The sequence below is a fragment of the Apostichopus japonicus genome, chromosome 8, assembly GCF_037975245.1.
Source record: "Apostichopus japonicus isolate 1M-3 chromosome 8, ASM3797524v1, whole genome shotgun sequence".
NCBI lineage: Eukaryota > Metazoa > Echinodermata > Holothuroidea > Aspidochirotida > Stichopodidae > Apostichopus > Apostichopus japonicus.
This window is the reverse complement of record NC_092568.1, coordinates 18,890,332-18,912,306: the sequence shown is the minus strand read 5'-3', so window position 1 is coordinate 18,912,306 and position 21,975 is coordinate 18,890,332. Positions and strand designations below refer to the sequence as shown.

Here is a 21,975-nt window from a genome sequence, read left to right as displayed (position 1 = left end):
TGCGAGGTAACTTGTTAATATACCTGTGTTCTCCAGTGAAATGTGTAAAAATGTATATATTTTTGTCTTGTCTTGCTTTATTTGTACTCATCTGATATTGATGAAGATTTTGTTTCGCAGATATTTCATAGTTTCACTTTGCATAAGTGATCAAATGATTACATGTTCACCAAATTGATTGCTATATGACCCAATTTTACTACCTGATAGAACCAGCTTTAATTTGTGTGTATTTATTATTTTATCTGCAGATACTGCTGAGGTTTGTTATGATCATAATATCATGACATCCCTTTAAAGAATTCAATCTTGTCTCATTTCTTCATCAAGTTGATCTTGAGATCCTATAAAACTGGATTCTCAACAGATGATGATTGTATCTCATAGGTTCTTAAATAACAAAGTAAACCTTGAGTTGATTGTCTCATTCCACGGTAAGTAATTATTACCAACCCTGAAAGATCTGTAGTAAATTAATTCACTCCTTTTGACATACAATGGAAAAGTATAGTTATAAACCTCTGATGGTTTAATGTGACAGCTACCATACTTGGTTTAAGTATTTCGAAAATGTAAAGAATGAGTACTCTCATTGGTTAAGCTTTTTGGTCTTGACCATAGATACTGGGTTTCAACCAATCACAAACAATGTATTCGAATTGCTGAAAGATTATTGTCTATATCCATGATGGTGTCTACTGCATTATATCAGCCAGACGTTACTTTACATGTGTGTATAGTCAGATGCTTTCACGAAACTATAACTTTCAATACAAACCAAAACAAGTACGTGCTTTTCTGGATGTTAATTTGAATGTGTTCTCTCTGGATGTAAATTCGTTTTTGCTGAAATAAAATGTTCGAGAAAGCAGCATTATTGTTGTCTGTGTTAATTCTTGGCTGCAGAGGATTTTCGTCTGGCGGTGAGAAGGATGACAATGGAGTCATTGATGTGGTAAGTTCATCATCTGTGTGCAGTTGCAGTTGCTGTTGATGTGTTTATGTTTAACGTATTAGACGAAGGAGGATGCTTAATAACTTAAATTAGTGATTAACTTGGAAAAATCACATAAAGACTATATACACAAAACTGGTATACTCTAAAAGTTGAAACAATACCTACCTAAAAGTATTCTGCGTTCTCTCTAACTTACATAAATTTCACCACAGTTGTTAAACTGCTAAACTGTTTAGTCTGGTGGATACAATGTTCATCTCAGAAAGTCAATGCTCTTTCAATGGAAAGCAGTTTGTCATATTTACCCTGCTAAACATATTGATCATGCTAGTAACGTGTTTTCTTCTCTAAAACCCGCTCAAGCTTGTTGATCTCATACATATTCAGACAGCCATTATTGCTTACCGCATTGGCCATAATCTACTCTCTGAAACTTTTTCAAAAATTTCTTTTCTACAATTCAATATTCCCAGATATAGCAAAAGGTCAGCTGAAACCCTAAATACATCACGTTGTAGAACGAATACGTGCCAAAATTCTCTGTGAAATCATGAAATAAAATTCAGTCTGTTCGTCTATTATTTTCCAAACCTACCACCTTACCCTAAAAATATTTCACAGATATTACATAACATTATTTTTAACTGTACAGTGAATAGAAAATTATTTCCTAATATCAGAATCGTTTCATATTAGAAATTTCAAAATTGTCTTTTTTCCCCTTCTCTAATTGAAATTAAACTTGAATAATCAAGCTTATGTGCTGCCTTGTTGAATTTAAATTTCAAGTAATTTAAGAAATCGATGATATTTCAGGGTTACTTTAAATAACAGATCAACAAAAAGGAAACTTGATTGGACCATTTTTTATTTTGCTCTGTGGATCCACCCTATTGGGTACAAGGACACTGTTGTTGTTGGAGAGGTAAAAGGTATTTTGAGCTTATCAGTGGTCAGCTTCTGAATACTACAACACAATAACGTCAATAGTAAAACGTGGATGACATTCATGCTGAATGTTTGGAGTCACCTAATTTAGAAGAACTCTACTGTTTTGTGGGAATAAAAGTTCATTCGAGGTCAATAAAGGTAAGTATGAAAACTTCGTAAACATGACAACTCCATATTTAAGCTCAGATTAACTTGATACTTAGTAGCTGTAACAAACCTAGTGACTTCATGATCTCCTTTTTTAGTCGAAGTCAAATGTAATCTGAGGTCAATGGAGGTCAAAGTATTAAAACCTTGTGACCAAAAATGCTCCAAAAATATATCTTGGTTGCATTTTACGCCTGGTATTTATATCCACCTTAGTGAATACAAATATACTGGTGTCTATAGATGTCAATTGTCATTTGAAGTCAGTGGAGATCAAATATGAAAACCTAAAGTAAACACAAGAACTCCAAATGCAAAGCTCAGATGGACTTGATATTAGGTATATAGATCGACCTTAGTGTTTACAAGAACTTGAATTTTTGTTATGGAGGTCAAAGGTCATTTGAGATTATTAAAGATCAAAATCTTTGTAAACCGTATGGTGTCGTACCACAGTTAATCGCTCCATTGACATTATAATGAGTGTACTCATTGGTAAAATGTAGTTACTGTGTAACTTTTTAACCAAGCACAAGTACAATTATAGCGGAGTCACAGTATCTAGGGTCAGGGATGTAGCCATGGGGGTGGGGGGGGGGGGGAAGCAGGGGGAACAACTGCTCCCCCTTTCAGTGTCGAAGAAAAATGTTAAAAAAACTGTTGTTAGCATGGTATTTTGTCAGTGCTCTTTTGATCTTGAATACACCTCAGCTCCGTTAACTAGATTATAATCGTAGTAACATTCAGGCCTACTGATTCAGCTACGTACTTAGTTTGGCAGGTGTAATGAGCTACATTTAGCCTACAGCCTATTACAAGCCTACAGTTGGCCACTGCGTAATAAAATACATATTGCCTACCTAACCGCACTCGATGGAGTGTCACGAACCGTATGCACAGCGACGGCGACAACGTTCGTTCTCATCCTTTCTATGATCTCTTCCCAAGTTGTTGCACGAACAGTATGTTATGAAGCTAAGCTAGCAATCATACGTGATCCGCGCTTCTTATAACTAATTATTACACTGCTAATACACTGCGATAACGATATTTGTTTTTAGGCCACTGCACATCTTGCTGTCTTACAAAATATGAAAGTTTATATTGTCCATCAGTTAAGTTCATCAAATGTATTTAAAGTCCAGACATTGGACAATAAACAAGAATCATCCTACTGGAAAAATTGTAAAAGAGCACTATGTTTGACTTTCTGATATTATATGTAAAAGAACATGTAAAAGAATCCAAACAGGAAACAAAATCTGCTGATATATGTGATATCATATGATAATGATGAAACTGGCAAACCATTGCACCAGATCGCATCTAAGGAACTTCAATTGTTCAAAAATATCTCATAGGGGAGGGCCACACCCCTCCCCTTAGACCCCCCCCCATATCAATCGCAAAATGTGCTCCCCTTTCAAATTCCTGGCTACGTCACTGTCTGGGGTGTGGGTTAGTTTCATGGAGACCACCTACTCCACTGGTGGTGAAATTCTGTACCTCAGAAACAATTTCATTGGTTAAGTCATCTTTTGTTTGATATGGTTTACTTTTGGAAAATTCTTTTGAGGATATATGAGAGGATATATGAGTTGTGGAAGCCAACTTTTGCCTGTTTTTTTTGTTTCTTGGTGGTCGAGCTTCACATTCTAATCATAAGACGACACTGAATTTGATGAAAAAGGATTTTATCATTTTCCAATTTCTTGGCTTGCTCAGATTGAAAAGAAAAAAATAAAGGCAACATTTTGGTGTTGAATTTGTTATTTGTTGTTTGCTTTTCGTTTGTGTTTTCGAGAAATGATTATATGTATATGTTAAAAGTAACAATCTTGGGTAATAGATAAAAGGAGTGTAAATCTAATTAATATATATCTGGAAAAGTTTATTTACAATTTCCCACTCGTTTAATGGTATTTATTTAACTTGATTATTTGTATAGAAGGCTGAATTTTTCAGTTGGGAGATTTAAAAAAAAAAAAAAATATTAGGACAACCTTTCGTGTTGGCCTAATTATAGAACTAATTTTTTGTCTAAATATGCCTCAGATGCACCATTTGACATATAAACCTCCGACATGGTAGTTGCATCCATCCATCCACCCCACAGCCACACCCTTCCTTTGTAACTTGTTTGATCCATCTGGGTCCAAATTTACCTAAACAATTCGGGGGTAATTGGCAATTTGCCCCTCGCACCAACCCCCCCCCCCCCCCCGCAGCTTTGAAATCCGGTGCACGGCACTGAGCTCAGGGTATAAACCACTTTGAAGTTCTATTTGTGCCCAAACCGTTCTTGGCTCTTTTCCACTTTCCTTATAATGTTACCAGTCAGTTTTCTGTTGTTCATGTATTTTGTGAAAAATTCTTAAAAGGGGTGTTACGTTTCATCCAATGCAATCTTACTTGGGTAAACCTTAGAAATGAGAAAACCTAGTTTAAAATTGACTTTCTTAAAATCTTTGTTGGTATTTCTTGAAGTCAATTCTAACCTTCACGTATTATATTTACGATGCAGCTATACATACATCTCAGGAACAGCAACTTATTTGAAGTTTTAGAACAAATTGAGTATAGTAGCAATTCTGCTCGAATTCTTTGCATGTATGTATTATAATGACATATAAATGAAATAATGTATTAAAATATTAAAATACATGGCTGATGTAAATTGATTTTGTTTCGCAATAGGTGTTTTATAAAATAGACTATTTCAATAACATTCAAATCTACCTTTTATCTTTTGGTGTCTTGTTTTAGGAAGATGACAACACGAGAGTTAGAAGAAGTCTCGGAACAGAGGGCAGTCAATTACCTCCACAAGCAAATGCAGGTATAGGATTCCTATAAATATACGTTATTTTATCGTTTTTATCTCTGAAATTGTGACAAACCAAAGAGTTGTCAGGCTTAGATGTACTGCAGTTATTGCTGATCATAGTTTCAGTATTCTACGAGAGCAAGGTAATTCACTAACCTCAAAACTTTATAAAATAATATATAGATAAATGACTAATAACGCTGCAGAAAAACATATGTTATCGTGACGTCACAGATGACCTATTGTGATCCATTTTAAAAGGTTCATTAACTAAGTCTTTAACCTTAAATGCGGACACAAAATATTTTGTGAAGAACAATTCCCCTAAGAACTAAGAAATACTTGATTATGTTTGGGGCATTTGATACGGTATTAAATTCTAGTCTGGGCTGCCATTTTGTAATCCTGTGATGTCATATTGCCAATAGGATATGAAAAATTTGAATTTCTGTTGTATTTCTTTTCATATTATCAAGGTAGAATGTAGTCAATGTTAAGACTGAAACCAATGCCATCATTAGGTCATATTAAAAGGTTCAATATTTTAGAGTCAATATTTGCCACACCCATGTCCATTGCGGAAAATAAACATTGTATTATCAAAATGAAATCATAAACAAGTTCAAACACAAGTGGTTCAATGATGTCATATTTAGACTTGATCAAGTCTCCAGTTTTGCGTGTGAACGAACATTAAATCTGTGACATCTCCCCCAAATGGAATAAGATCGTCTTACCTGTTTGGGCAAGTTGTTTATGACCGTTATCTCTATACTGAAATGGACCAATAATGAACGATTGGATTTGTCTCCTTTAACGTTTCATCCTAATAATAGCAAAGACAAAGCAGCAGTAGATTTTGCGGCAATCAAGATAGTTAGATAGTTCATAATGTAAAATCTACATTTATTCTTCAGCCATATATACTAGCTTTTATCTGTGAATCTGTACACATAGTTGATAGTTTTATGCAGCCTTTATTGCTGTATAATACCAAGATGGAAAGGACCGAAAAAAAATCTATATACCTAAGGATAATATATTTCAAGAGCCTGTGTAGGTAGATATCTTGACCTTAGAAGTATCTTCTTTAGTGATATTATATTTTCTTAAGTTATTCACCACTCCCCTACCTCCCATACCTCCCCTAGCACCATATATAATATATTATTATGGAATTGACTGGAATAGAATCTTGTTTTCCTTTCAGGGTCACCTTTCTTCATGAGCCCAAACATGCAATCTTCTTATTTTCTGGGCCAATGTGTGATGTGTCCTCCTGGGGATCCAGGACCCAGGGGAACGCCTGGTCCTCAAGGGATGCCTGGTCGAGATGGCCGTGACCAGATCATTCTCGGTCCCATTGCAGGTATAGGCCATTATTACGTTATGTATATAGCCTTTAAAATAGTTTCTTTCAGATGTCATCGCATAATTGTTAGGGTGTTGCTTCCTTCTGAAGAAGAATTTGGCCTTGGGAGGGTTCATTAATAAGTTATTGTTTTCAGCAGCTTTTAATTTTACTCGCTCAACATCTTTCTTTAAAATTGTAGAGATATAACACTCCATATAGACATTGGGAGGGTTGATAAATTGGTTGAAGAACCTTTTCATCTTTAACGGACACATTTCTTGCCAAGCTTATAGTTTTAAATATACATTTTGAGGGAGGGCGACATTTTTTCATTGGTTATTAGTTTGTTAATTGTATTGTTGCTTATAAATGCTTACAGTCTTGAGAAAGGCACAAAGGTTTCAATCAATCATTAAAAGTGTTAGTCAAAAACACTTACCACATGTTCATTGCAGATGTACCTAGCCTGGGCTACTTTGCATAGAGATCGGGGAACTGTTAAGACTAATTGCCAGCTAATTGTAATTTTTGGATGTGGAAACTTACTTCGTTGCAAGAGTTAGGTGTAAGAGTCTGTTGGAATATAAAATATTGTCATGTAATTCAAACCCAGTTCATTTCGATGTAGTATGTTTATGTTCCAATGTTTCTTAGACAACACGTAAGTCTTTTAAGCAGTCTGCGTTATCTGAGAATTAACAAGCCCATACTGTATTGAAAGTAATATGTCAACTTTCAAGGAATAAAATGCATGGAACAGCTCTCCCTTGAAATTAAAACACTCTCTGGCTTTTTATTCCCTTATACTCTTCAATTTGTTCACGGCAACACATATGTATTATATAATACAACGCTTTTCACTTATCCCTCCAAAATGTTGATCTCAAATCAGTATCACAGGATACATTTGGGATATTTTACAGGTCATCATCTGTTCTGTATAATGGGTTTTACGTCTGATTGAATCTAAAACAACATTACGTTTACCTCATTCCATCCTCACATCTTGTTTATCGTCCCATTCGATATCATTGCCCGAAAATAATATTAAGTAATTACATAGTAAATCTTCCCGATCTCAATTCTGAGTGTCTGTCTGTCTCTACTGTGTGTGAAATATTGACATAGCCACCCCATCCGCGTTATAGAACCACAGGGATATGTGCCAATCTCTAAGCAATGCTTTCACTCTCACAGAGAAACATATCCAGGCTTTAGTCGGAAAATGCATTTTGAGAACGGCACGCTAGAACAGCACAGCTATCTATGGAAGTCTGATCTGTGCAATTGATTTTACAAAACCGGAAATCCCTTAAGATGATTCAGATGATCGTGGGGATAACTTATTGATCATTTGGCTTTACATAAACAGTGGCATATGTCAGTTAATGAATTGGATCATAGCTCAAGGGTTCACTCATGGAACGTGTGTATGCAACACGACGAATGACTCTTGCCCGACAGATTTGAAACATATCTTTAGATAATGTTATTCATTAATTGTTTGTCTTACTAAAACTCGATTTACATTAACATCACCAAACCATATGATAATTATATTGCATGATTTGTTATTTATTTTTAGATCATGTTCTTCAGAGCCCTCCAGACACACCTGTCCCTCCTGCCGAATCAAGTACATCCTCTGAGGCTGGAGTTATTTACACTCGATGGGGAAAAACAACTTGTCCCATCACATCTCAACTGGTATATCAAGGTGAGTCTGGATATCTAGACAATGACAAGTATGATTGGATTAGTTGTGTGATCGTGAGTGATGGACACAATCTGTATGATTGTGACTGATTGGAACAATCTCGATGATTATGAATGTTCAGGCCAATCTGTATAGTTGTGTCTAAATGGACAATTTTATGTGATTTTGGCTGAGTTAACAAATCTGTATGATTTTGACTGATTGGACCAATCTGTATGATTATCACTGATTAGACCAATCAGTATAATTGTGACTGATTTGAACAATCTGTATGATTTTGATTGAGTGGATCATTTTGTATCGTTCTGACTGATTCGACCAATCTCTATGATTGCTCATGTAGAACACTTATTTTCTATATTTTTTAAGACTATGTATCTTAAAAAAAGATTCCAGTTCTACTCAGTGATGTTTATGTTGTGCTAAATTCAGATCGTTCTGAAAGTTGAAAAATCAATATTATTCTAGCTTCACCAAAAGTATTTGAATAGGTTTCACGGTTTTTGCATTAATATCCTAATTGGGTTTGCTTACTTAAATTATTTAACTAATTTTCAGTACTGATTGATGCAAATACATGTACAACTTAAAGAAAGCATGACGGTTCTTCAGCATTGATTCTCTAGATCCTGTGCTTGAAGACTGGTAATTACTGTCCACAATGCTAGATCTAGAAAATCAAATTTGCTCTCTTCTCTCTACAGTGAAATAACAACCTAATGTTAACTGCTTCAATATTGTTTTCAGGGTTTTCTGAGACCATGCTATAGTTATGATATTTTCACTTGTTATAGGTGTAATGGGTAGTGGTAATGATCATACCCAAAAAGGATCTGGAGTTAACTACCTTTGCTTGCCCCTGGAACCGACTTTCGCTGACCCCCCAAACCACGGCAGTGGTGCTAGTATATATGGTGTTGAATATGAACAAACCCTTCCAACATCTCCGAATATCCATCAAAGTGAAGCTCCTTGTGCTGTGTGCCTGTCTGCCGGCAAGCATTCTGTTCTAACAATCCCTGCAACCAACACCTGCTTAGGAAGCCAAGGTAAGGATGATGATAATTCCATTGCATAGGGTATAGGATCAATCGAGTACGGAACATTCTGGAAAGACCAAAGTGGGAAAAAATATATGAAATGAGAATAGGGTGTAAACAAACTACAACTTTTGGGAACTGAAAGATAAACTTAATCGTCTAGTTCAAAGCAGTTTTTGAAAGCAGGCAATAATTCCAGGTAACAATGCAAAATAAAACTTAAAGACAATTGTAACTTTCACGATAAAATACTTCTAACTTTCTACATACAATATCCAATCGCCGACATAAACAGTATACATTTTCATTCTGATATGAAAAGTCGAAATGTCAGCATGATAGTCCAAATTTGAAAATAGATATTTATAATTTCGACAAGTGTCGACCTATTATTTCAAACATTCAAGAAGGTGTAGTAGAACTATTTAGATATATCGTCAAACCTTTTATTATAGATCGGTCAAATTTCGAAAAAGCAGTCGACATTAGAAGATAGTATTACAAAAGAGATACTATGTTCAAATTTCAAATATCCCATGCGAGTCAATGTAGTATCTAGCATACTAAATATAACTGCAAACAACACTGAGATTTTTTTGGCCCGGTCTTTACTTACTTTCCGATACAACTAGAAGTGGTAAAGAAGTGTGGTAGTATAGTGCTGATCAGACCAACAGGGTAGACGGGTGTGCGGGAGTGAGGGCTGCATTGTAGAAGTGCGTACATATAAACCTTTTGCTAAACATTTATTTATAATATATATATATATATATATATATATATATATATATATAAATATATATATATATATGTATATGTATACGTATACGTATATATATATATATATATATATATATATATATATATGTATAATTCATTTAAGAGATCAGAGATCTAGAGATCAATCATGATGCTAGCCAACTCGAAATCATTTTGTGATTCGAGCCGGATCTCGAGAGAGATAATTTGAACAGAATTGTTAATGAAATGGAGGTAAACGACAAAGGCAAATGAATACATATATGTAATTGATATCGTATTGAGTTGGAAAATCCAGAACAGTAAAAACCTTCCAGCCTCCACCGGGAATCGAACCCGGGCCTCCCGCTTTATATACGGACATCCTAACCACTAGGCCATGGACGCTGATGTTGGGACTAGTTGAGACTAGTGGAACACCATTCGTTGTTACTCAGAGTTTATATATATATATATATATATATATATCTATCTTATAGTTATATTATAGTTATATGATATATATATATATGTATATATATATATATGTATATATATATGTATATATATATATATGCGGGTGTGTGTGCGCATAGGTGGGTGTGCGCGCGTGTTTGTCTTATATATTTGCTTTGTTTTGTATTTTGCTTTGTTACAGAGTGGACTTTGGAATACCAAGGCTACATGATGTCTTCTCATTATAGTCACTACAAATCGCAGTTTGTTTGCGTCGATCAAAATGCCGAGGGGATTCCCCGTACAAATCACAACAATAATGAACCATTACTCTATGTTGCTGATGCTAAGTGCAGTGCTGGGGGAGGAGGTCTACCTTGCCCTCCTTATGTAGATGATTATGATATCCTCTGTGTTGTTTGTACGCTATGAGTTTTCAGAGAATATTTTAGATAGCATTTTATTGATACATCCTTACAGTTACATAGTACCCTCATTAGCTACCCTCTAATTTGTTCCAGTTGTCAAAGATCAATAGGAAAGGGACATCAAAAGCAAGTGAACATGCACTCAAATTTTTTTTTTTTGCATCATTATAGTTGTTTTTAATGATTAGGAAGTGATGGCCATTATGAGCACTGATCGGACCGTGTCATTGTGACATTTGGCATCTCCAAGGCCTCTCTTTACTCAGGTGTATAAATGGGACCTACGAGGTAACTTGTAAATATACCTGTGTTCTCCAGGGGATGCGTAAAATTGTTGATATTTTTTGTCTTGTTTGCTTTATCTTTACTCATCTGATATTGATGAAGATTTCGTTTTGCCGATGTTTTTTAATATTCACTTTACATAAGTGATCAAATAAATAAAATGTTCATCAAATTGATTGGTATATGGCCCAATTTTACTCCCCGGTAGAACCAGCTTTAATTTGTCTGTATTTATTATTTTATCTGCAGATACTGCTGAGGTTTGTTATGATCATCATGACATCCCTTTTAAGAAGTCAATCTTGTCTCATTTCTTCATCAAGTTGATCTTGAGAACCTATAAAACTGGATTCTATACAGATGATGATTGTATCTCATAGGTTCGTAAATAACAAAGTAAACCTTGATTTGATTGTCTCATTCCACGGTAAATAATTATAACCAACCCTGAAAGATCCACTGCAGTAAATTATTTCACTCCTTTTTGACATAGAATGGAATTGATGGTTTAATGTGACAGCTACCATACTTGGTATAAGTATTTCGAAAATGTAAAGAATGAGTCCTCTCATTGGTTAAGCTTTTTGGTCTTGACCATAGATACTGGGTTTCTACCAATCACAACCAATGTATTCGAATTGCTAAAAGATTATTGTCTATATCCATGATGGTGTCTACTGCATTATGTCAGCCAGAAGTTACTATACATGTGTATATCGCCAGATGCTTTAAAGAAACTATATCTTTAACCAAAACAAGTACTCGCCTCTCTGGATGTTAATTTAAATGTGTTCTCTGTGGATGTAAATTCGTTTTTGCTGAAATAAAATGTTCGAGAAAACAACATTATTATTGTCTGTAGTCATTCTTGGCTGCAGAGGATTTTCGTTTGGCGGTGAGAAGCATGACAATGGAGTCATTGATGGGGTAAGTACATCATCTGAATGCAGTTGTTGTGGATGTGTTTATGATTTGATATAGTAAACGAAGGAGGTTGCTGAATAACCAAAATTCGTGATTAACTTGGAAAAATAACATAAAGACTATTTCCACAAAACTGGTATACTCTAAAAGTTGAAACAATGCCTACCTTAAAGTATTCTGCGTTCTCTCTACCTTACATAAATTTCACCACAGTTGTTATACTGCTAAACTGTCTGGTCTGGTGGATACAATGTCCATCTCAGAAAGTCAATGCTCTTGCAATGGAAAGCGGTTCGTCATATTTACCTTGCGAAACATATTGATCATGCTAGTAACTTGTTTAATAAACTTCTTTCTCCAAAACCTGCTCAACTTGTTGATCTCATACATATGCAGAGAGCTACTATTGCTTAACGCATTGGCCATAATCTACTCACTGAAAAATTTCGCATTTTTTTTACCTACAATTACGATATTCCCAAATATAGCAAAAGGTTAGCTGAAACCCTAAATAACATCACGTTGTAGAACGAACTGTTTAAGTTCGATTCGCCTATTAGTTTCCAAACCTACTACCTTACCCTAAAAATATTTTACATAACATTATTTTTAACTGTACAGTGAGTAGAACATTATTTCATAATGTCAGAATCGTTTCATATTAGACATTTCAGAATTGTCTTTTTTCCCCTTCACTAATTGAAATTAAACTTGATATGCCTATGAAAGGCTTATGTACTATCTTGTTGAATTTAAATTTCAAGTAATTTCCGAAATCAATGCTATTTTCAGGGCTGCTTTAATAACAAATCAACAAAAGAGAAACTTGATTTTGCTCTGTGGATCCACCCTATTGGATACAAAGACACTGTTGTTGTTAGAGAGGTCAACGGTATTTTGAGCTTACCAGTGGTCAGCTACTGAATACCACAACGCAATAACTTCAATAGTAAAACATGGATGACATTCATGCTGAATGTTTGGAGTCACCTAATTTATGAGAACCATACTGTTTTGTGGAAATAAAAGGTCATTCGAGGTATATAAGAGTAAGTATGAAACCCTCGTAAAACATGACAATTCCATAGTAAGCTCGGATTAACTTGGTACTTTGTAGCTGGATCAGGTCAATGGAGGTCAAAGTATTAAAACCTTGTAACCACAAATGCTCCAAAAATAAATCTTGGAAGCATTTGACGCTTGGTATTTTTATATCCACCTTAGTGAATACAAACCCTACTGGTGTGTGTAGATGTCAATTGTCATATGAACTCAGTGGAGATCAAAATCTGAAAAATCTGAATGGGGTATATAGATCGACCTTAGTGTTTACAAGAACTTGAAATTTTGTAATGGAAGACAAAGGTCATTTGAGATTATTAAAGATCAAAATCTTTGTAAACCGTATGGTGTCGTACCACAGTTAGCTCTTTTGACTTAATAATGAGTGTTCTCATTGGTCAAATGTAGTTACTGTGTAATTTTTTAACCAAGCACAAGTACAATTATAGCAAAGTCACAGTATCTAGGGTGTGGGTTAGTTTCACGGAGACCACCTGCTCAATTTTATTGGTTAAATCAACTAAATTGGCTGATATGTTTTACTTTTGGAAAATTCTTGAGTGGATATATGGAAGAAACAAGTGGTGGAAGCCAACTTGTGCCTTTTTATTTTGTTTCTTGGTGGTCGATCCTCACATTCTTATCATTAAGGAGAAACTGAATTTGATGAAAAAGGAAGCTATAATTTTTCAATTTCTTGGCTTGCTCAGATGAAAAGAAAATATTTGAAAGCAACATTTTTGTGTTGATTTGTTAATTTTGTTGTATGCTTCTCGTGTGTGTTTTCGAAAAATGATTATATATATATATATATATATATATATATATATATATATATATATAGAACTCGTTCGATACAGGTGACAAACGCCTACAGTGGAATTACGACCTTCCTTACCGGTTTCGAACCTCTGGACATACAATCAGCGCCGATAGCCTAGTGGTTAGGGTGTCCGCGTACAGAGCGGAAGGCCCGGGTTCGAATCCCGGTGGAGGCTGGAAGTTTTTTCACTGTTCTTGATTTTCCAACTCATAACGATTTTCATTTATATATATATATATATATATATATATATATATTCTTTGTAACATGTTTGTTCAAGCCTACCTAAACAATTCGAGGGTAATTGGCAATTTGCCCCTCACACCATTCCCCTCCCCCAGCTTTGAAATTCGGTGCACGGCACCGAGTTATGGTATAAACCATGAGATCACTCGTTAAAGTTCTATTTTAGCCCAAACCGTTCTTGGTTCTTTCCCACTTTCCTTATAATTTTTACCTGTCAGTTTTCTGTTGTTCATTATATGTATTTTGTGAAAAATTCTTAAAATGGGTTTTAAGTTAACCTTAGAAATTAGATACTCTAGCATAAAATGTCTCTATTAAATTCTTTGTTGGTATGTCTTGAAGTCAATTCTAACCTTCACGTATCATATTTACTATACAGCTATACATTCATCTCAGGAATAGCAACTTATTTGAGGTTTTAGAACACATTGAGTATAGAAGCAACTTTTCTCGTATTCTTTGCATGCATATATTATACTGACATTTAAAATGTAATAATGGTTTAAATGTTAAAATATATTGGCTGATGTAAATCGATTTTGTTTTACAATAGGTGTTTTATAAATAGCATTTGAATATAAATAACTATTTGAATAACATTCCAATCTAGCTTTTATCTTTTGGTTTCTTGTTTTAGGAAGATGACAACATGAGAGTTACAAGAAGTATCGGAACAGAAGGCAGTCAATTACCTCCACAAGCCAATGCAGGTAGGATTCCTATAAATAGACGTTATTTTATCTTCGTTATCTCTGGAATTGTGACATACCAAAGAGTTGTCAGGCTTAGATGTATTGCAGTTATTGTTGATAGTAGTTTCATTATTCAATGAGAGCAAGGTAATTCACTTACCTAAACACTTGATATATAATATATAGATAAATGAATACTAAAGCTGCATAAGAACATCTGTTATCGTGACGTCACAGATGACTTACTGTGATCCATATTAAAAGGTTCATTAACTAAGTCTTTAGCCTTAAATGCGGACACAATATATTTGTGAAGAACAATTCCCCTAAGAACTAACAAAAAATACTTTATTATGTTTGGGGCATATGATACGGTTTAAAAATCGAGCCTGGGGCTGCCATTTTGTAAACCTGTAATGTCATATTGCCAATAGGATACGAAACATTAGAATTTCTGTTGTATTTCTTTTAATATTATCAAGGTAGAATGTAATCAGTGTTAAGACTGAAACCAATGCCATCATTAGGTCATATTAAAAGGTTCAATATTTTAGAGTCAACATTTTCAAAACCCATGTCCGTTGCAGAAAATTAAAATGGTAAAATTAAAATGAAAACATAAACAAGTTCAAGTACATGTGGCTCGATGATGTCATTTTTAGACTTGATCAAGACTTCAGCTTGTGTGAGATGAAACCTTAAACTGAACCTGTGACATCTCCCCCAATTGAAATAAGATTTTAAGCTGTTTTGGGAAGTTATCACTATCATGAACATAAGGATAATATATTTAAAGAGCCTGTGTAGGTTAATACCTTGACCTTAGTGGTATCTTCTTCAGTGATATTAAATCTTCTAAGTTATTCACCCCTCCCCTACCTCTCAACACATGTACCCCCATACCTCCTAATAGGGGCGGACTGGGTCTTAAAACCGGCCCGGGTATTTTCCACCTTGACCGGCCCATTATTCATGATATGATACTTACATAGTGATCGCCGTCCTGATCACCGAGGGGTTATAAAGTTAAGATGCAAAATGGTGCTATATTTCTCAATTTTGTAGGTTACCATAATCCTTTAAAAATGACCCAAAAATAATTTTCCAGAAGCAACACTTGATTAAACTGAGAACAGATAAAAACGTAAACAAAAATAGACAAAAATATATGTTTTAGATTTTATTAAAGTTTTCAAGCATTTTGTGACAACATGCCCAGATGCCCGTGTGGCCAGTCCGCCACTGCCCGTAAGTAATGTTCGACCCCATGTTTTTCCCGTGCTGAAATTTACTCCGCAATTCCATAGTTTATTACTATCGTATGGAAATATGATGCGCAGGAGTTATCTACTATGTATATAAAATACCAAACACCCACACCATTTGCTTTTTACTGCCTACGCTTTCGTCAGTTGTGTATTAACACGAGGTTATGATACGTCCTATTTATAAACATGTTGACATAAGTACGTAGGGACTGAGTATATCAGCTGCCGATATACAATTTGGTGGTTTTTTATCAACTCGGCGAAAGTATTGACCAGTTCCCTAGGGTGGTACTAAGTATCTGTATCCATGTCTGATTTCGGAAACGAGCAATTTTCTGAGCAGAAGCAGGGGCCAGAATCATACAAGCTGTCTTTATATCTCAGAGAAAGCAACAAAGCAACAACAACAACAACCATATTTCCGTTAGTTCACATTTAAGACATACTTTTTGCCTACTAATAACCTATCTATTACCGCTTCAAAATGTACAGCCAGGTTAGTTGCGTAACAATTATGTCAAATTAAGCTCAGATATGAAAACTGATTTTCTGATGATAAAAGTGTGTTTATGTACAATTATGTCGGCTTTATCAAAAAGTGAAATTTTCTGGTAAAATTTCTATCAGATTGTTCAATCACACGTGGTAATGTGAAAACTGCTTTTTTTGCGTTGAATTCTAAACATCCTGACAGAAACACATTGAAAGGTTACTCTAAAATATAAGGTATCTGATAACAATTTAATGCGTGACGTCAATCAGTGAAACGTCGGGCAGATTGAAACGTGACGGTAATATTATCAAAGATTTACCCATTCAAACAGTAACCAAAAACCCCATTAAATTCGTTACATATGAATAATTTGTGTGTGTGTGTCGGTGTGTTAGAATTAATATTTTGGTGATTTGAATTCTTTCTGGCGGGATTATGTCTTACATATGCAAAGTATACTACTATCTGTTAATTGCAATTGTAATTTTAGCTACAGGAATTCTCTATTTCTTTGTCAACTAATTTGGAATAGTACGATTCAAGTTGATAACAAGCCAATAATTGCTTATCATGCATTGGAGTGAGCGTGACACATTTGCTTGTTACCTAATGGTAATACCAGTTCCTAACATCTTGGTTACGTACATTAGTTTACCCCTCACTCATTCGCAAAATGGGAGAATCCCTGCTAGGGGGAATCCCCTACTAGTAAGCCTCTGCCAATCGTAGTTCGTGCTATTGAAAGATTGAAAAGAGGTGGACCACGGTTGTATTATTCACTTTCTTTCGATCTAATGTCGTTAATTTCAAATCCATAGAAAGAATCAAGCAGCATATAAAGCTCTTTTATGATTGCATAGAGTGTTTATTTTCAGTTGGAATTTCTTACAAGAAGATTTCCCTTTCAGCATTCCTCCCATTTCATGAAGTATAATTCTTGGATCAACGTAATCTCTAATCCTCCGATGACTTGAAAGGAAATGCAAAGAATGTTTCTATAGTTCACATGTTCTCATTGGCTTATTCCCTCTTTTTGATTCAGACGTACAACATCTCAAAGAATACTTTGTAAAATGATGTTTTTTCAAGATTAAATAAGTTGCATGAATAAATTTGGTCAGGTAATGAGGTAACAATTAAAGCAGAGTTCTGGATGCGTTTTGGATTAATTTTCAAGCCTATACTCTTTTTTAGTGGCGATTCAAATACCTCTTTTAAAATCAGCAGAAGAAAGAAGAAACTTTATCTCTATGCTGTTCATCGGAAACTTATGCAATTGAATATTTCATTGTCATAGAGATCTAACATACAATGTTCATGGTTCAGTAACGTACCGGCAAATGGTATGGGAAGGAGGGCGGCGGCGAAGGGAGGGTAGCTATGACCATGAAAGGGATGCTATTGCCTCCTATGACTTATGCTTTATATGAGTGATTATGTAGTCGACCATGTCATAGTGTTGACTTGTATTGCATATATAAAAGCTATAAAAACATCCAAACCCCGTCCTCGTCACCGTCCCAACCTCATTACCATGCAGTCTTTCAAAATGCAACAATTGTAAACGACGTGATGAAGTTGACTGCTAATAGATCAAAATTATATATTTATAAAGAGATTATAATATTTTGTATTAAGCTAAATACATACTTCAGTATATGTGTGGAACACAATCATTTGGGGGCGGGGAGGGGGGGGGGCCTATCCACAAAAATGCCGCATTTTCAAATTATCAATAAGCACATCAAGTCACTGCGGACTAATCAAAGTCTCGTAGTTGACGAATTCCCGATTCCCCGTGTTTCCCCAATCGACTTGCATAAACTAAAAACCCTATGAATTCTGTTTCGGGTTTCGAATAACCGTGCTTTCCAGCCATTCAGATCCCTCAATAAGATTAGTCACATGAAGTTAATGTGTTTGACTTAATAAGCAATGTCCATTCCTCATTCAAAACGGTACTGAAATGTGAATAGGTATTGTTTGTTGAATTTACAGGCTTACTCCAGTTCATGATCGTCTGCATAGAATATATTTGTAAAAGGACACAACTTACAGCAAGAACTCTCTTGCGAGCATTATCTTAAGCAACCTTTTGTGAATAAGAAGATTTCACGGAATCCGTTTATCTTTTACTGCTTCCACCGAAGTCATCGATAGTATCGGGGCATCAGCCTATTGTACATTTACGTCTTGGAAGGAACGACATTCTTACTGCTTGCTGCAATGTAAACAAAGACAAGCGTGAGCTTCTTGTAAATAAAGATATTTAGATCCGTTGTTCTAATGGAGTAAAACAGGATGAATAGAGATTTCGTTGAAGGCAGTGTCGTTCACTGTTACCAATAGCTTGTATCCAACCAATAATACCAATTTAAGCTAGTACAAAGTTTACTCGTCAAGGTTCAGTGGGTAGAGCAGTGGACTGGTAACCTGATGAACTGAGTTCGAATCCATCAACGGTTATACACGTTAAAAAATTCTTTTTCTCTTTCAGCAGTCCAGGCTGAAGTCTTTATATATTAATTCAACCATATAATTTACTAGCTGATGTGATGGCCGATGCTATAGAGGGTGACGAAAGACTCATTCCTTGTCGGTAGTGTAAATCGTGGCTAAGGTTCAAGACAGGCCTCTGGCGATAATACCTCTGGCTGTGGCATGGTGCTTTTTTGTGGCCTAGGATCCCATACCATGTCTCCCTTGTTGTCGCAAAAGAACCCGGGAGGATGCGCAGAGGGTCGGTCAAATCGACCAGAAGCGTACTAGGTGGCGTGCGTGAATCCTTGCCTTTGGCCATTGGTGGTGACACTCTCTGCGACCAGCATGCTTGTAGCCACCGTCCACTGAATACGTGGCCTGACGAGGCGCTATTCTCCTAAAAGTGAATCTACGGATGTCTTTAAGAGCCATATAATTACTTCATATTAAAAAACACCCTGTTTCAAACTAGCGCCATCGAATTCCTTAAAAGCCGTTTTTTCTTGTCACTCTGAAGGTGGAATGAATTTTATTGTAATGTGTCATTTGTGGTAAGCCAAGCAAAACATTCAAACAGTCATGCGGTCACAAGGGTTTGCAGGAACCTAATTAAACTCATTGTTTGACATAAATGTGTTGGCAAAGATTGCTAGGATTGTATTCCTATAACACAATTACTTATTTTTTGTTTGTTTTTGGAATGAACCTTTAAACTAGTTATAGTGACTGGACCTTTTAGTTTAGCATACAGCCCATCGGACTAGTTCCTCGGTTGCACTACAAAACTCAATGGGAAAAATTAAGATTATATGGTCTCAAATGACATGTTTATAAATTACAAATTTATTAAGGACAAATGGTGTTAAATGCCATCCAAGGGTGCTCTGTTACTTATATGAAGTTTAACGAACGTATTCCGGTTGACCTCAAAACCAACGTATGAACATTAACTACTAAGAACTGCCATGAGAATCCGACGTCACCATCAAGATAGCCTAAACGAATATTCCAGAAATAAGTATCTTTAACGAAACATATCTTGAAAAATACTGGAATAGCTACAGAAACATTATTGGACTCAAAGTTGTCTGTTTTGTTTTGTATTATAACATATCAAAACTAAAATTCTGCCTTTTTCATTATATAATTATTTAATTGAGTTATAAAGTGTCAGCAAAATCTATCTCTCGATTATTCTCCCATGATTGAATACCGGGGATACTTTTCCATTTTTGGAATACCAAGTAGTCCCCGTTATGTCAAACGCGTAACTCACTAATGGACTTTATCGATACTCAATGACGAACCACATCTGCCTTATTTGAAACAAGTTTATAACAATAGAGATTAATGCCATTCAAGTGGTCCATTTGCTTTCATACTTCTCAAACCTGTTCGACCCAGATGTTTACACTATATGAGCAGGCGAGAATTCACAGTGAACGTTCAGCGCTTTAATCGGTAACACGTATCAAACATTCAATTGATGTATTTACAATGACAACAAGACATTAGGCATATGGACATTAACTTGCACTTACTTGAGGTACGTCCGTGAGGCTCATTTGCTTTCATTATTATCATTTGCTGCAAAATCAACTTTGGTAGCATATTTTCTCGCAATCTGTGAAATCAAACTCGACCTTGTTGTACGTAGGCTTACGATATGTAGTCAAGCTGTCATGTCAGTCCTCATGTTCATTTTTTTCAGTTAGATACATGATATCATGTAGGCAGGTGAACCCTTGGTAACAAGTGGCATCCGTAGAATGAGTCATTCATGTGGTTAATCATAAGGGGTTTGGGAATGTATTTTACCTAAATCTTTTGTACTGAATTTGGATTAAAGCAAAAGGCGAGACAGTAACAACTGCAGCATATTAGCAAGAAAACCAACGAACTATTTTTGTCGATTTGACAAGTTACGATAATATTACATCTTGGCGAAATGATCAACTTATCGACTTGTTGCATTGCACGTAACTTGACAAACATGACGGGAAGTTTGATCATAAGTTTTACTATAATAGATAATATATTAGATATCGTAGTTTTGACGTGTTGTCAAGTAACGAGCAATTAACAACTTTACAAGTTGATCATATTCGTCAAGATGCCATGTTAGCGTAACTCGACAATAAAAAGAAAAATACAAATTCGTCGAGATGTTGCGTTTGCTAACACGCTAAATCTACAGCTCACATGTCCATTTAGAACCATCGAACATTCCAAAGGTTGTCATAGTTAATATATTATTATGGAATTGACGTTTTATGTTTTGACTGGTATAGAATCTTGTTTTCCTTTCAGGGTCGCCTTTCTTCATGAGCCCAAACATGCAATCTTCTTATTTTCTGGGCCAATGTGTGATGTGTCCTCCTGGGGATCCAGGACCCAGGGGAACGCCTGGTCCTCAAGGGATGCCTGGTAGAGATGGCCGTGACCAGATCATACTCGGTCCCATTGCAGGTATAGGCCAATATTACGTTATGTTTATAGCCTTTTAAAATAGTTTGTTTCAAATGTCATCGCATAAATGTTAAGGTGTTGCTTCCTTCTGAACAAGAAATTTGCCTTGGGAGGGTTCATTAATTTGATAAGTTATTGTTTTCAGCAGCTTTTTACTTTACTCGCTCAACATCTTTCTTTAAAATTGTAGAGATATTACACCCCATATTGACATTGGGAGGGTTGACATATTGGTTAAAGAAACTTTTTATCTTCAACGGACGCATTTCTTGCCAAGCTCATAGTTTTAAATATACACTTTTGGTGAGGGCGACATTTTTTTCATTGGTCATTAGTTTGTTAATTGTATTGTTGCCAATAAATGCTTACAGTCTTGACAAAGGCACACAAGTTCCAACCAATCATTAAATGTGTTAGTCAAAAAGACTTACCACATGTTTATTGCAGATGTACTCAGCCTGGGTTACTTTGCATAGGAATCGGGGAACTGTTAAGATTAATTTCCAGCTAATTGGATGTGAAAACTTACTTCGTTGCAGTTGTTAGGTGAAAGAGTCTGTTGGAACATGAAATATTGTCATGGAATGCGAACCCAGTTCATTTCGGTGTAGTATGT

The 21,975-nt window shown here is 35.5% G+C and overlaps 2 protein-coding genes across 2 annotated transcripts in view; both read left to right on the top strand.

The window, feature by feature from the left end:
* The first annotated feature begins 54 nt into the window (after positions 1–54).
* Positions 55–11,745, top strand: LOC139970898 (uncharacterized). Its single transcript, XM_071976960.1, has 6 exons — positions 55–955; positions 4,823–4,895; positions 6,094–6,252; positions 7,823–7,954; positions 8,749–9,003; positions 10,391–11,745. The coding sequence occupies exons 1-6, from the start codon at positions 857–859 to the stop codon at positions 10,618–10,620; spliced, it is 948 nt and encodes a 315-aa protein (XP_071833061.1). The 5' UTR covers positions 55–856; the 3' UTR covers positions 10,621–11,745.
* Positions 11,689–21,975, top strand: part of LOC139970900 (uncharacterized) — a 142,432-nt gene continuing 132,145 nt past the window's right edge. Inside the window, exons 1-3 of the mRNA XM_071976964.1 lie at positions 11,689–11,828; positions 14,594–14,666; positions 21,201–21,359. Coding sequence (XP_071833065.1) covers positions 11,730–11,828; positions 14,594–14,666; positions 21,201–21,359 — 331 coding nt within the window. The 5' untranslated portion in view covers positions 11,689–11,729. The remainder of the gene's footprint in view (positions 11,829–14,593; positions 14,667–21,200; positions 21,360–21,975) is intronic.

What these genes read in the sequence shown, in the direction of transcription:
- LOC139970898 (XM_071976960.1), top strand. Translation starts at nt 857, where the DNA reads ATGTTCGAGAAAGCAGCATTATTGTTGTCTGTGTTAATTCTTGGCTGC. An exon ending in ATCTCAACTGGTATATCAAG is followed by an intron (nt 7,955 to 8,748) that starts GTGAGTCTGGAT and finishes CACTTGTTATAG; the next exon opens with GTGTAATGGGTAGTGGTAAT. An exon ending in CACCTGCTTAGGAAGCCAAG is followed by an intron (nt 9,004 to 10,390) that starts GTAAGGATGATG and finishes GCTTTGTTACAG; the next exon opens with AGTGGACTTTGGAATACCAA.